This window comes from Gambusia affinis, linkage group LG09 (genome assembly GCF_019740435.1).
Source record: "Gambusia affinis linkage group LG09, SWU_Gaff_1.0, whole genome shotgun sequence".
Lineage (NCBI taxonomy): Eukaryota > Metazoa > Chordata > Actinopteri > Cyprinodontiformes > Poeciliidae > Gambusia > Gambusia affinis.
The window spans coordinates 8,989,136-9,003,822 of record NC_057876.1 but is presented as its reverse complement, the minus strand read 5'-3'; the positions used below and the strand labels follow the sequence as shown (position 1 = coordinate 9,003,822).

At 39.5% G+C, this 14,687-nt stretch overlaps 1 protein-coding gene across 4 annotated transcripts in view; it reads right to left on the bottom strand.

Annotated features, from left to right (window-relative positions):
- Nucleotides 1-6,276, bottom strand: part of unc5a (unc-5 netrin receptor A) — a 164,417-nt gene extending 158,141 nt beyond the window's left edge. For all 4 annotated transcript variants that reach the window (XM_044127925.1, XM_044127926.1, XM_044127927.1 and 1 more), the window contains exon 1: nt 5,704-6,276. In XM_044127925.1, the coding sequence (XP_043983860.1) occupies nt 5,704-5,797 (94 nt within the window). In that variant the 5' untranslated portion in view covers nt 5,798-6,276. The remainder of the gene's footprint in view (nt 1-5,703) is intronic.
- Nucleotides 6,277-14,687: the final 8,411 nt, after the last annotated feature.

The window sequence follows — 14,687 nt, the reverse complement described above, 5'->3', positions numbered from 1 at the left end:
TGCATCACACGGTTCCTACAGTTTAACGTTTTTCAATAAGATGAAAAAGAATGTGCAGGAATGATACTTTTTTTTTTCCTCTGTACTGAGGATAAAGTAGTAATGACCCTCCCCCATCTGTTGCTGCACACATCTGACCAGCAGGTTTCTGCACTTTGCCCTCATTTACAACAATGACAACAATGACTGAAGCAGTAGGTGCAATTGTTTCTTTTTTTATTTTCAAAGAAAAGTAATTAGATTCTGTTTGTATTCATAATCCTGCTTTACATTTTTCTATGAATAGCCTAGCAGGATTTTTCTCAAGGTTATCATGCTGTTAGGATCTCGTACTTCTTCATGTCTACTGGTTAATAACACTCAGCTAAGTCAAGGCCAGGAGATTGAGGCGAGGTAAACAGCAGAGCTGTGCCTTCTGGCAGCATGAGTACTTTTCACCATGACTGACCTTCGGGATTCAATGTCAACCTTCACATTTTCCGTGATTTTTGCTGAGGTGATTTTTTTTTTTCCTCTGGATGAGAACGCTGTGGCATCCAAGGTTAAATGTCACCCCCTGCATTTTTGTTTTCTCTGCGACAGCAAAAGTTAGGAGGTTCAGAGAAGAGAACATTCAATTAAACCCCTTCAGCGACATAAAATTGAGACTCAGCTCAACAAGTTCACACCAACTTCTCACTGGAGTAATTTAGCCGGCCGCTAGTACCGCATGGTTAGCAGCAACATAAATACAACAGCAGAAGTTGAGGCAATAGCTGAGTGTGACCTTCCATTGATAAGAAACCTACCAGGAGAGTTTTATCCAACTAAGACAAACAAGCAGGAATTGTGGCTGCTATGTGCTGCACTTGAAGAGCCAACAAGGCTTCCTCCAAGCCATCTAAGCACTCTCACACAGACCTGGATCATAGAAATGGGGTAATTGAAACAAAAGGGCAGAGTTTGACAGAGATGTAGTGCCTTCGCAGAGTCTCTGCACAAATTGCAGAAAATAACACCCAACTCCTCCCCTCTGCAAGGTCCATCCTCTCTGTGTCCTCCGTAAAGGCTGCGTCCTTTCTTCGCTTTTCAAGACGGCCATTTGCAAATGATAAGTGCAGGGACACAGCCTTGTGAAAGATAAGGCGGCCGGACATTTGTCATGTAATCGAGCGTGCTCCACGGCTGTTTAAGGCTGACCTGTGTTGACATGCACTGTTTACCTTTTATTTGTTTATTCTGAACTATTATCTCTGGCTTCATTAATCACCACGGGCTCAGACTGAGGAAATTACTTTGCAGACTTCGGACAGGAAAATATTAACTCGAATTAGGTCTCTTCGTTTCCTGCTGGCAAATAAAAAATGCAATATTTGATTAAGTGAGTCCAGCAAACAAGCAGCTACGCTCTGTCACTGTGATACTGTCCATTTCCAACTTGAAATTCAGGGCGAGCGGATTGTAAACCCGAGGCGAGAAATCATTTAAATTTTTCTTTGTGTAATTGCTTTCTTGCGCTTTATGTCCTGCATTTTTACTTCATGCAAATTTACTGTTTGGAAACTAAACAGTCTGAAGTCAAACTTGCATACCACCCTGTTCAAATCGTCCTTTTGCCTGTGTTACTTGAATTTATTTCCAGCAACTAGAGAGACCATAAAAAAATACTCTTTTCGGGTGTAAATTATCATTTCCCTTTAGAAGACCATGTGCCTGCAAATGCACGACGATCATTTGCCATGCATTAGCTACAGGACAAAAACGAAGTGATTTTAAATTCCTTTGACCAGAAGGCAATTTCCCCCCAATAAATTATGTTAATTTCAGCTTTTGCTCTCCTTATCACATTCTTTAGTGAGTCAATGAGGAGAGACAAAGCTGGCTGAGGGAAAGACAACTCCGAGATGACTCAGAGTCATTCACAGGAAAATGACGAGACACGTCTGGCTAAAACGTCTCTCTTTGATAAAACAGCAATAACAAAAGGGAACTCACAGATTACTGTATTATGCAAGAGATTTCTGCTTGTTGTCATTTAATGACTAGCCCCTTGCATCATCGCAAGGTTGACACCCCGTGGAAATTGCTCACACAAGTAAGAAGGTGCCTGATAGCAAATCCCAGGTTCCCTCGCCGAACGAGACAACAATTGCTTGGCAACACTCTCACTGGGAAGAGGGGGAAAAAAGCAAACAAAAAAATAGAGGATGGATTTTTCTTTCTTCTATATTGATATCTTAGCTTTGATGATCTTTTCAGAAGGAGGTGAGACACATTTAAAAGAAAATAAAAAAGCAACAAACCAAAGACAGAAGCAACAGGAGGTTGAGATAAACCTTGCACATGACCACACACATATGCATGTATGCAAATCTTTGTGGAAACACCCTCCCACACACACAAATGCACTTTGCATACTAAAAACATCAAGAGGTGCACACGCATACAGGCAAAGCAGAACAGTTTTTTTGTTGCTATTGTTCGTAAGACTGAGCTAAAAGCAAACTCATTAAACCGATCTGTCAGATCTCTCACAGCTCCAAGCAAGAGAAAGACCCCAAATTTAAGATTGACAGCTGTACTTTTATTACTGACTAAGTAATGTTTCCTTGGAACAAAAAAAAAGGAAAGCCAGCTTTGATAACGGCGGGTGCCGAGTCAGCAGCTTGTCTCAATACAGAAGATGGCTTGACTGATCTCAGCTGAGGCCATCCCGATCTTGATGTGGAAAGAATTGGCTCCCAAATTACTATCCAATCCATTTCTGGAACTCACTTTTTCTAATAAAAGTAGCCTCTGAGCTGTGAGGGGAGCTTTGAAGATGCTTGTACTGGCCAAAAAAAGACACTAATCAAATTTCAAAACCAAAGCCTATACTCTTTATTTTCCATTACTACACTCAGTGTTTTCCGGTTTGGGGTCATGGAAGCCTGTTGAGCCTTTTCTTAAAAGCAGGAAGCAGCAAATTCCAGTTATTCATCTCGTCTCAGGGAAAAAAAACAACCTACGGAAAATTAGACTCTTAAAAATCAACCTATTTCTGAAAGTTTATGGAGAATGGGCGTAAACTGAGGCACAGATCATGCAACCTTCCCACTAAACTAATCCACAAAGTTACGCCCCCTCGGCTAGGAACCAGTGCTAAACATCTGAGCACCTACACCACCCATAAAACCCTAAAACTAACCCAAATGCACTTGCAAGAGACTCAACTTGTCATCATTAAAAACTGACTTACAAACATACTTACAATCTGCTTCCTCTCTTGCTTGTTATACAAAGTCCCTTGAGCATGTCTGTTTGTTTAATCTTAATATATTCTTAACTATGCAGTAATTAATGCAAGAGAAAGGGCCCTCTGAAATCATCATCTCAGTGTCCCGAAGCAGGAGGCACAGCTACACCAACATAAACATGTTTGCCTCCTGTCCAAAGCAAGGTTAACCAGACGGAAACATTGCAAGGCAAATGTTGTGTGGGCTGCTTGGGTTGTGGATACAAAGCAGCTGCTTCCAGATGTTTACAGCTGTGAGGATGACGTAGAGCATCGCAGAGACATTGCTACGCAAATAATCAAAGCTGTGGTGTGAATTACAGGTGCACAAGGTAGGGTTTGATTACCCTACATGAGCCCCCCCATCTTTAGTTTTCCTCCATTACATTCGCCATGACCGTAATAAGAAAGGAGGAAAGAATATTGTGTTAGGATTTCAGACCTCCCTTGTTTTAATTGTGATGCTCGGGTTTCTGTTGGGATAAATGGCTGCTTCACTTACTTTTAATCAGATAATAACATTACTGCCATATTTTCAATCTGTAAGAGTTGTGAAGTCATTTTAGGGAAGCATTTTATGTTCACGAAAAAGCTAAGAAGAACAACTATCAGGATTAAAATAAAATTATAATAAATTATTAACTGTTTTCAAAAAGACCCAGGCTCAAATGGTGGTGGTGAAGGTCATGTGGCATTTGTTTAGATACAGAAGTAAAGAAGCAATGTCAGTGGTGTGGTGGTCTCTTCACAATGTTGAATGGGTAACAAACTACATATAATATAAGAATAATACAATAACAAGGCGAGGGCTGCACAGTGGAGCAGTTGGTAGCACTGTTGCCTTGCAGCAAGAAGGTCCTGGTTTCGATTCCCGGCCCGGGGTCTTTCTGCACGGAGTTTGCATGTTCTCCCTGTGCATGGTGGGTCCACAGTCCAAAAATATGACTGTCAGGTTTCTAAATTAGCCTTGCATCATTGCAAGGTTTTCTAAATTCTCCCTAGGAGTGAGTGTGTGTGTGGATGGTTGTTTGTCCTGTCTGTCTGTCTCTGTGTTTCCCTGCGACAGACTGGTGACCTGTCCAGGGTGAACACCGCCTCTAGCCTGGAACGTTAGCTGGAGATAGACACCAGCAGCCCTCCAGACCCCACTAGGGACAAGGGTGTTAGACAGACAATAACAGCAATATTAATTTCAGATCTATATATCGATGCAGCCCAACAAAAAATAGTGTACAATAGCTCATTTGGTGGGGCAGATTTATCCAGTGTACAGCACTTCAATATAAATTCTGGAACTTCTTTACTCTGGAAACTTTGACTTTTATTTAGAAGTCTTTCCAGTTCCTCACAGGGGAACACACAAGAAAGACAATCAAACAAAAAATAAAAATAGGATAGTTTTTGAAGGATTTCATATGTAAAATTTTCAGATTAAAAAAAATTAGCTGCTCATGGAGGACCCCTGCTAGTCTTGGGACCTGCTTCTTAATTTGCTTTTTCCTCAGGCAGGCTTGGTCTCATGACACAGTTCATACCCCAGTCATGAGGCTAATAAGAAAGCATGCATCATGTCCAGTTTAACCAACGTTACAAGTATCATAAAAAATATCATCTTGGTCCTCATGGATTTTATTCTGCTACTGGGAGAAACTTCTCCCTCTTATTGTGCTCCAGGCTCAGCTCACTGAGATTGTTTTCGTACATCAGGACTCATTTGCATGCAATCTGGAGCGTCTGGCCAGGGCTACATCATAAAATATAACTCATCAGCGCGAGTAGGTCGTCTACCAACTCAGTAAAGCTGTCACCATACTGCGAATACAGCAGGAATGAGTGCTGGCGGCGGGACGAGCGTGGAGTTAAATGATCCTAGTCGGTTGCAGTCAGCAGAGGATTCAGGTTGTGCTCATCCATGCTGGATGAGCACATGCTGGAAACATATCCGCACACAAAGACCACAACTTTTATTATCATAAAGAAAGTCGAATGTGAGGTTTTTGTGACCATATGAACGAAGCTCTTGTTTTTTCACAATCATCGATTATGCGGCAGGTTTACAGGCAGGTGCTGCTCAAACTTGCACTAAAGGACGAATAATAAGCAATAAACTTCCATGTGTTGATTAACAATCCGTATATCTGTAACATATCAGACAGATGAAGGATACTAATTCTCGATTAGGTCAGGTTTTAACCTTGAAAAAGCCGTAACCTTGTAGGTGCGGGCTAATTGAGGAGTGATATACAGCTAGCAAATTACTGAACAATAACCGCTGCCAAGAACGTGCTCCGTCACGCGCCCAGGCTTTTCCAAAAAAAAAAAAAACAACTACAAGCTAACAAACAACTCACGTGCGGTGTTTTTCAATATTATTACAGCCACTGCGCTTTTTTTTTTGTTTACAACACAAATAGTTAAATAAATAAACGAAATGATAAAGTGTAACTTACCACCAGTGGAGGTGATGCCAGCAAACATGAGCCCGAGCAGAAGAAGCGCAGCGCTGAAGCCGCAGCGGACAAAGGGGCCCGGAGGTAAGGGCATCTTTAAGCTGTTTTAATCACTTAAGTTTCAATGAAAAAGAGAGCAGCGGAGAAACAAAGACAGAAAAATCTTTTTCAAGACCGTAGAGTGTCCTCTGGTGCACTTTTAGGGCTGTTTTCGTTAATAAGTGTCTTTTTTTGCCTCAGTATGTATCCTCGTGCCGCGCCGTGGCCATCAGCATCCAGCTCGTGCGTCTCCGTTGCTCAGAACAACGCATCACAGGTGTGGTGGAGGAAACTGCTGCCTTGTGCTCGCCCCGGTTCTTACTGTAGCTTCTACTGTATCTCTCCAAAGCCGTTCACAACTCTCTCTGTGTCGCCGAGCCGAAGAGGAGGAAAGGAAGGAGGAGAATGACTGCAGTTTCTGCTTGTTCCCGTCACTTTGCAGCCTTCGCCTGCAAGGATACCTTATCCAAATGCGAAAATCGTAAGAATTGGCATCGGAGGACAGAACATCTGCTTGCACAGCAATGCTGGAGTGCTGAGAGTCAGGGAAGGTACACACACAGACACACACGCTGCGTTGAAGGCACGAGGAGCAAAACCAGGAGCGGATTGCTTTTGGGGAATGGATCGCGCCTGCTGTCCAGTGTCTTACCAAAACATTTGCATATCATCAATAAGCATAACTACAAACCACGTACTGGCAGTGCACGAAAAAATGGAAATTAATGCACCCGTACTCTTGCGAGTGTGCTTTTCATATCCTTTGCCTTACATGAAAATGATGGATATGTCATTCAGCCCTGCATGATAGGAATCACATCGATGCTTTGCATACAAATTCAGCACAGATCGCATCTGCATGTCATTGAGTTTCTGTTAAATACGCCTTTGGTTTGTCTGGAGGCACATGAGTGACGGACAAACACAGATGAAGAAACCCGAGGATTAGCGCTCCCATGAGAAGCCATTCACCTGTCAGCAAACTCTGCAAACCTAAATGTGACTCCAGAAAGCTTTTCTAGCATTTTTTTTTTATTGAAGGATGTCAGAGGAATGATTGTTCGACTGCTCAACCATTTCCTTTGAGTATATTACCCAGAAATCAATAGCAAAGAAGATTTTAAGACAGTAGTTTTCTTTCCAGTTCATAATTTGACACAATAAAACATGGGTGGACGACAAACTATGCTTTTCAAAGAAAATTTCACTAAATACAAAGGTTAGAACTAGTTCTGCTTTGTGCATGTTTCCTTTGATGACATCAAAAATGGTACACTAGGGGCATTTAAAAACCTATAGAAAAGAAGAAATTTAAGAGTCAGTAGTTTAAAGTCAGAGATGACCTCTTAGAAAGATTTGGGGTTTTTTATGCCATTAATTGACATGTAAATGTGCTATAAGTTATAAACCACTAGACATCACACACAGCTAGGAATGTATTACTTTCCATTGATTAATCAACTTGGTTCATTATTCATATTTTCATCTCTTCTTCAAGACAACTGTGTTCTGCATACGAATCATATGTTCTGTCACTCTTGTCAATAGATCTAAAGGGAAATGCCCTAGCTGATGCTCCAATGGACATGATGTGCAAACCCTGCCTACCCAGTGACTGATATAATCTCTGGGGGACAAATGATGCCCACCCAATTATTAAACAAATTAGCTAGCATTAATTATTAAATGTTGTGGCAGATGATGCCTTTTGACTGTTTTTGATATAAAGTTTGAGGCATTTGAGCTGTGTTTATGTTGTATGGTGTACAACCTTAATGTATTTGAGATTGAGTTTGACTCTGATGACCCCAAAAGCGTAACAGACACTGCTGTGTATAAGGCAAAGCTGAAGTAAACTGTGATTATGAAGATCATATTCAGACCTTTTGGTGAATTTGTTTAGATTTTCTCCTGAACTGCTTTCCTTTGAAATTTCCAATTTTTAAATCATTTAATTCAGAGGAAAACACTTTGAACTGCCTTATTGCTGAATGTTTTTATTCAAATAATCTTGATTATTTGAATAAAATAATCAAGATTATTTTGGTCCTAAATCAGCACCACTTGATTTAGGACCTGTTTTGTGCTTTCGTCACCTTTAATATGTGAAAGTTCAGTGGTGCTGGTTGTTTCAACTCGTGCTACTTGAGTTTACCCACACAGCATTACTCTTTCTGACTAATTATCAATCAAGTATTTTTCTTTGCTTCTTCCCTATGTTTGCCATAGTCGTTCAGAATTCAAGTACACCCCACCGATGGAAAATTTTGATTAGAAACTAGGGACAGGCAATTTGGACTTAAAATCTTATTCCAATATTTGGTAATTACTGTGAAAATATAATTATTTTTTTTTCTGTGAAACAATGCAGCATAATTATAAGTGCACCTGCTCTTTATTGTGCCAGTGAGGGTCTACTTTGAATAACTATAATATTTGCTTAGGGCAATTATTAATAAACCTAGTAATTTAGATTAGTATTACCAAGTCGAGGCACCACCTGATTGTCAGGTATATTATAGCTATATAATAGCCAAATTGTTCAGTCTCAGTTATTGTTTATAAAAAACAATAACATTGGCAAAGGTGATATGTATTCCACATAGCCATTTCTTTAATGTCTTTTTGTCTGAGCTAGAAACCAGAAACCTTTGGAGAATTTATTCTTAATCTATCCGTTACTGCATTGATGGATCATTAAAAGATTAAAAATAGCTAAATAAAAGACAGAGAGCACTTGTTGCCACTCATAAAATGGCATCTTAAACAGACCAAAATGATCTAATCTTTTGCTCTTGAAGCAATTTATTGTAAGTCCAAAGCACAGTGAAAAACAATATTATTGTTTATGAGCACCAGCATTCGCTACGGCTTCCACAGACGCTAGTGGTAAAAACAGCTTCTTTTTACCTGAGGTCCTAAAGAACCAACAGAACAGTTAGCAGCAGCGTTTCATGAGGCACCACCTGATTATGGCTAGCACAGGTCAGCTTGGAAAAGTAGGACGCATCTTAGTTCTGGTTTGCCCAACATCAGCATCATTGTTCTAGCAGGTGGCCAAACTCAGTGAAACTCCTCGACTCTGGAGAGGAGCTGAATAGGCTGCTTCCTCTTCTGTCTTGGGAAAGTGGCTGCCTGTGCCAGTTTCCAGCAACAGTCTTGGGAACTTGTAATTCAAAGGGTTCTTTTTGCAGAATGAATAAACCAGGATTAATATTTATTCTTTTGGCCAAATTAAGTACAGAGTCCAGTAACAGTAACCTGTGTTTTTGGATCCTTAGCTCCCAGGACATGGAGTGGACTTTCTCTCTGCTGGTGTGATAAAGGGTGGGGCTGTTTGAGGGGTTTGCGTGCTGTCCCCCATTTTCACCCATTGCCCTCCTGAGCAGTGGGTGAAAAGAGAGAGTCTTTGTCTTAGTTGTGGGGTTGTGAAGGTCCTTATGACATCAGTTTCCTCCCTGAAACTCCTCCTCTCCCTGTTGCTGGAACCAGAGTGGGTAAAATGTAGTGCATTGTTGAATCAAATAGTGATACCAGCTTTGTATATTCAGTCCTTCATGACTGAATACTCAACAAATTGTAACAAACAAAGATACAATTGGCAAACAATGATTGTGTCATATGACATATATATATATTTTATGTTCTCATGAAGATAAAATAGATCAGATATCAACAATACCCAATATCCCAACCATGTTATGTTCTTGTTGTTATCAAACATCATCAGGTAGAAATTATTGTCATTACTATAGATTTAATTATTGTCATATTAGACTATTTTCCACCAATAAAGATAAATTATATTACAGATTGTCCCTAATAAAAAAAAGTAAATAAAAAGAACAAAAAAACAACAACAAAAAAAAAACAAGAAGAGCTCAGAAGGACTCTAATTAGCTGCCATTTGCTTATTATGATGTCACCTGAGGCATGAACAAGTGGAAACTTGTGTCTGGGAGGGTAGATCACATCTTGTTTAAGTAGTAGTTTGAAATAAAATAGCTGCACTAACCAAGACAAGTTGTTCCTCTCGACAGGTGACAACCCAAATCTAATGAGTGTTTGACAGAAATGTCTGGTCAGTCGCTTTAAAGGAGGGGTGTAGGTGTCTTTGTTTATCCATTCCTCCACTCCCACATATAGTCAGCAGAATAATAAGTGGAAGCACATAGCTGGACCAATGACTTACCAGCTAATTATGGGACTCATGTAGATGGATGATTCCTTAGATGGAGCTCAGCTATTACAGCCCGCAAACTCATTAAGCCCTTCTCTCTGTCCAGCATCCCCAGCTAAAGGTCAAAGTCAGAGTGAGAATGACACCAGCAAGCACGGACACATGCAGAAATGCACAGCCACAATCAAACCCTCACAGGCACACTGAATGTGAGGGAGAATGGAGGCAGTCGTGAGGCGGCCAAATGGAGGAGAGTGACTCAGCCTTGGTCACTTGTGAGGTTGCTCGTAATGATCTCTCTCATTCTACTAATCTGCTCCGAGTCCTATCAGGCTGTGCAAGCTGGAGCGTGTCTCTTGCAGTCACTGCGTGTTCCTTTTTTTATTTATTTATTTTCTCTGAAAAAGCATTTAAACTACATGCATTTGAAATGAGGTTCAGAGAATATGCATATATAAATACATGGTCATTTATATAATCCTCTTTCAGGTCAGAAATGGTGCTTCAGTCGTTTTAAGGAATTATCAGAATGTGTTTTCTGTCTGTGGCGTGTTTGCAGAGCGAAAGCAGGGCCATAACCTCCTCCACACTCTTCTGGGTCTTCGTCTGCTTCCTCAATCAGGCTGCAGTGAACAATCACAGCTCTTTTGGGAGTTGACACAAGCAGTTGTTCATCGATCTGTGGTGTTGTAATTAATTTTCTTCCCGTCATCGGCTTGAGTTACAATATCCTAAGACGCACTGCAATCAATCACAAAACCAAGACAGACCCATCATTTCTATTGTGGCGTCCAGAATGAGCCGCAGCAGCTATGATCCAAAGAGACGTGCTCAATGACCTGACAAGTGTTAAGAAAGCACACAGCATCACTTGTGTGTTTTGTGTTCGGCATTCGTCCTTAAACCAGCGCAATTACACACTCGGCCTATAAAGATAACTGATTCTCTTGGTCAATATGTATCGATCTGAAGGAGGTGTCCAGCATGAAATTAATATTATTTATTGTTTACAAACAAAACACTGGAGGTCCCTTGAGGGAGGGCAAGGCAGCCCAGGCCTCGACAGTCTGCTTTCTAGCAAAGGCTCGTTGAGCCGGGTGTATCAGCTTCCATCATGACCACAGCTTCATGGCCTATTGTTTTGTTTATATCAAATTAAACTGCAATGCTACTCCGGAGAGATATAATTGACCACAGTCTTAGATTAAATGACTGTAAAGATCTTAATAAGCCATCAGCGGATTGCATATTACATTGCAGAGCACTTATGAGGACGCAGTCCAGTGAGGATGAAATTGAGGTTCAGATTTGCACACCGCAGCATTTTTTGCCATTAATAACATGCAAAATAACTGTATGATGATCAATAGTGAATCAGTTTAATTACATATTATTGATCTGGGGTTAGAAGAATTAATTACAAGCCAAACGGGTCCCAAAGACGCTAAAAGAATATGTATTACTTTAATATCACAACATCTCCAGTGGCTCTTTAAGACATACAGCAGATAATGGATTCACAAGTCCTCCACAATTAAAGTACGTTTTATCCATGAGTACAATAATGGCTATCGCCATAGTAACTCCTGGCTGCAACTCTTACTGGCCTACTAAGGATGTGAAGATCTGGATATGTGCATACTGCTTTGTTTAATTAAATAATTCCACATAAGTGCAGATAAAGTAGTCACTGAGAGATCTCAGCACATCCTTAAGTGGGCAGGAGGACCAGACAAGAGTTTAAAAAACAGAGAGGAAGAGCTGCGAAAGAGGGGGATGGAGGATGAAGGAGCCTACTGAAGGTCTCTCATTTCAGCAGCACAGACTGCTGATGAAGCCGAACTTTCAATATCCCACCACTTCAGCTCTGATGGTTTCTCAATTTTACAGATATGGCCCCAGAATATGATTTGATGAAAATGTAAAATGGGATAAGTCACATGAAATGGGCAGCATTTTAATCTATGACTATAAATCAAAAGCAGACACTCTTAAAATTACACTTGATTTTTAGAGAAATTAAAGATGTCCTTTCTTCTGTAACCATTTTTTGTCCAGAGTCTTTGTGCCTTGAAAAAATATGGTTGTAGAAATCAATATAAAGATTATTAGAGTGAACCCTTTATAGATTTATACATTTTATTCATTATTTATAAAGATAAATAAATTACACCTGATCTAAAGTATTGCATTATTTTCTCTCAATTTTTCTTATCTTAAATTTAAATTCTTCCACTGCTTGGCTATTAAATATTTCAATACATTTTAACATGTTTCCTATTATCGTTGCTCCTATAAGCTTCATTCAGAGCAAGGGCAACTTTTACAATCCAAATAGCCAATCCTGTCCTCGGTCTGGTTGAGCAAAACAAATGTTACATGACTAAAAAAAAAAAAAAAAAAAAAAAGTCATGTAATATCAGCATTTTTTATAGGATGCTGATATTACTTTATTAATAGCCATTGTGGAAGGTCTACAGAGTTAATGTCAGCTATGGAGCCACATGCTGCCTACCCCTGACTTAGAAGAAAGAAAATGACAAATTTACACTGAAATCATAAACCAATGAGCTGCAGGAGAGAAATGAAATTAACACTTTCAATGACACTTTTTCCTGAAAGCGGATTCTGAAGCTATACATATGCATACAGGGAATAAATATACCATAGATTGTCAATATTACATTTTGAAAAACTATCTAGCATCAAAATATAAAGATATCTCATGTCCAAACTGCATAATTTTAGAAAAATCATCTAGTCTAAAAGCCAGGGTGTTCACTGATTTTCTCCACCTACTTGACATCTAATTAATTTTAACTCCTGTAAGCCTGAAACACAGCATGAGTAAGACTTCGCTGGAACTGTTTCAGAAGACAATGTGTGACAATGACAAGTGTCAAACTGAACATTTTTCCCTCACAAGGTTTTTCCTCTCACGTATTTTAGTATTTCTATCCCACACCTCAAACAGCAAAAAGCAAAGAGAAAAGGGTTTCCTGAAACGTGCTTCCTGGACCAGCCGCCTCTTGTTGTTTTTAACGTTACATTGTCTGAGGGGGCATGCAAGAGAGGACACTGTGAATGATGTTGATAGTTTTATGATTGCCTGCTTTTGTTTGACGGAGCCTGGGCTCTGAGAAAACATGAGAACTTCGTCTAATCTAAATGTATCAATAGTAGGTCAGTCATACTTACCATGTGATGCACATCCTTTCAAAATGTTAAGACACCCAGGCAAATAGGATAGAATTTTGTTTGATTTAAGATTTGAATAAAATCCAAATAAACAGCTTTAGTGCACAGTTTTACGGCACATAATCTTAAAATATATTTAAAAGAGCAATTTGCAGTGTGTAGAAGTGATAAATTAAAACCCATTTACTCGGAATTTCCTCCTAGCTATTTGCAAAACTCCATTAAATTATTCTGTTCAGGGTCCTAGATGTTAGAGAGATGTAAAAAGAAAATAAAAAATGTTACACATTCATTTATTTTATTTTCCATCAACCCGAAAATACTTCTTCCTATCTAAGGTGTCTTCTCACATCTTATCACATGGATCCAAACATGATTTGTTTCTAAGCACACTTTGTGAAAGGTTATTATTAAAATGTAACTAACCCTGAGCAAAAATAAACTGTCTAAATAGATTATTTATGATTCTACCTTAAAGTTTCTGTGCAAGTTTAGTCAGCTCTAGGCTAAGGAGTTGAAGTAGTTTGAAATGGTATAGCTTTACGTCACGTGGTACAGTTTTTGGTCACTCAATACCACATTCGGTTAAAAGTTATCACAGGTAGGCTCAGCAAGCAGTGATCACAGTGTTAACCAGCTTTACAAATGTGTGATTTATTTGCAATGTGGACATGGAGAAGTTTGGATCTCCTCTGCTCTTACTATTGGAGACAGTATACCGCAGGTGTTACACGCCTGTCAAAGGGAATAATGAAAACAGACACGGACACGAAATTACGCTTTTCGCTTCCAGTGTTGCAATTATATTTCAAGAGGAGTTCTAAACATTACATTGTCACATTCTGAGTGCTGAACATTGCACACAAACATTGAGGTTTTATCCACACAGTAATAAGAAGTGTAGTAGAGGACGCAGCTAGCCAGAAAGCTAACATGAGTATAGCTCTTAAGAAAACTAAAGTTATCACAGAGACCACAAACACTCCCTGCTCCTTCGGCAAACATAATAAAGCTAAACACAGCTATAAGCCTTATAAGTCAGAATTTTACCTGTAAAGGGGAATAATGAAAACAGACACGGACACAACGTTACTCTTTCGCTTCCAGTGTTGTTATGGAGGAGCAGAAGCAACGCGTTCCACTACATCCATTCAGACGAAACCAATCGAGACTCCATCGGTAAACAAACTATCAAAATTTGAAATCTATGGTTGAACTCTCTAAAAAGTATACGCAAACATAACCAGAAAAGTAACATTAAATAAAATACATTTCCCTTTGGTCTAGTAGTTTTTAACTTACTAGACCAAATTAATTGATCGTAGATCACTGGAAATGCAGTCACTGCACTGACTACAAATGCGAAACGGTATACTTTTGCTTAATGCTCTTTTTTTATTACTTTTTTTATTTATCTGAAATGGTTTTATAACCACCACAGGGTGGATGAAAATTTTGTAACATTAATGTCATTGATATGACATGAGCATAGCATCTGCCAAAGTTTCTTGGCAGTCCGCAATATTTAAGATTCTTTATTATGATACGTATTAGAAACTCATAGTGA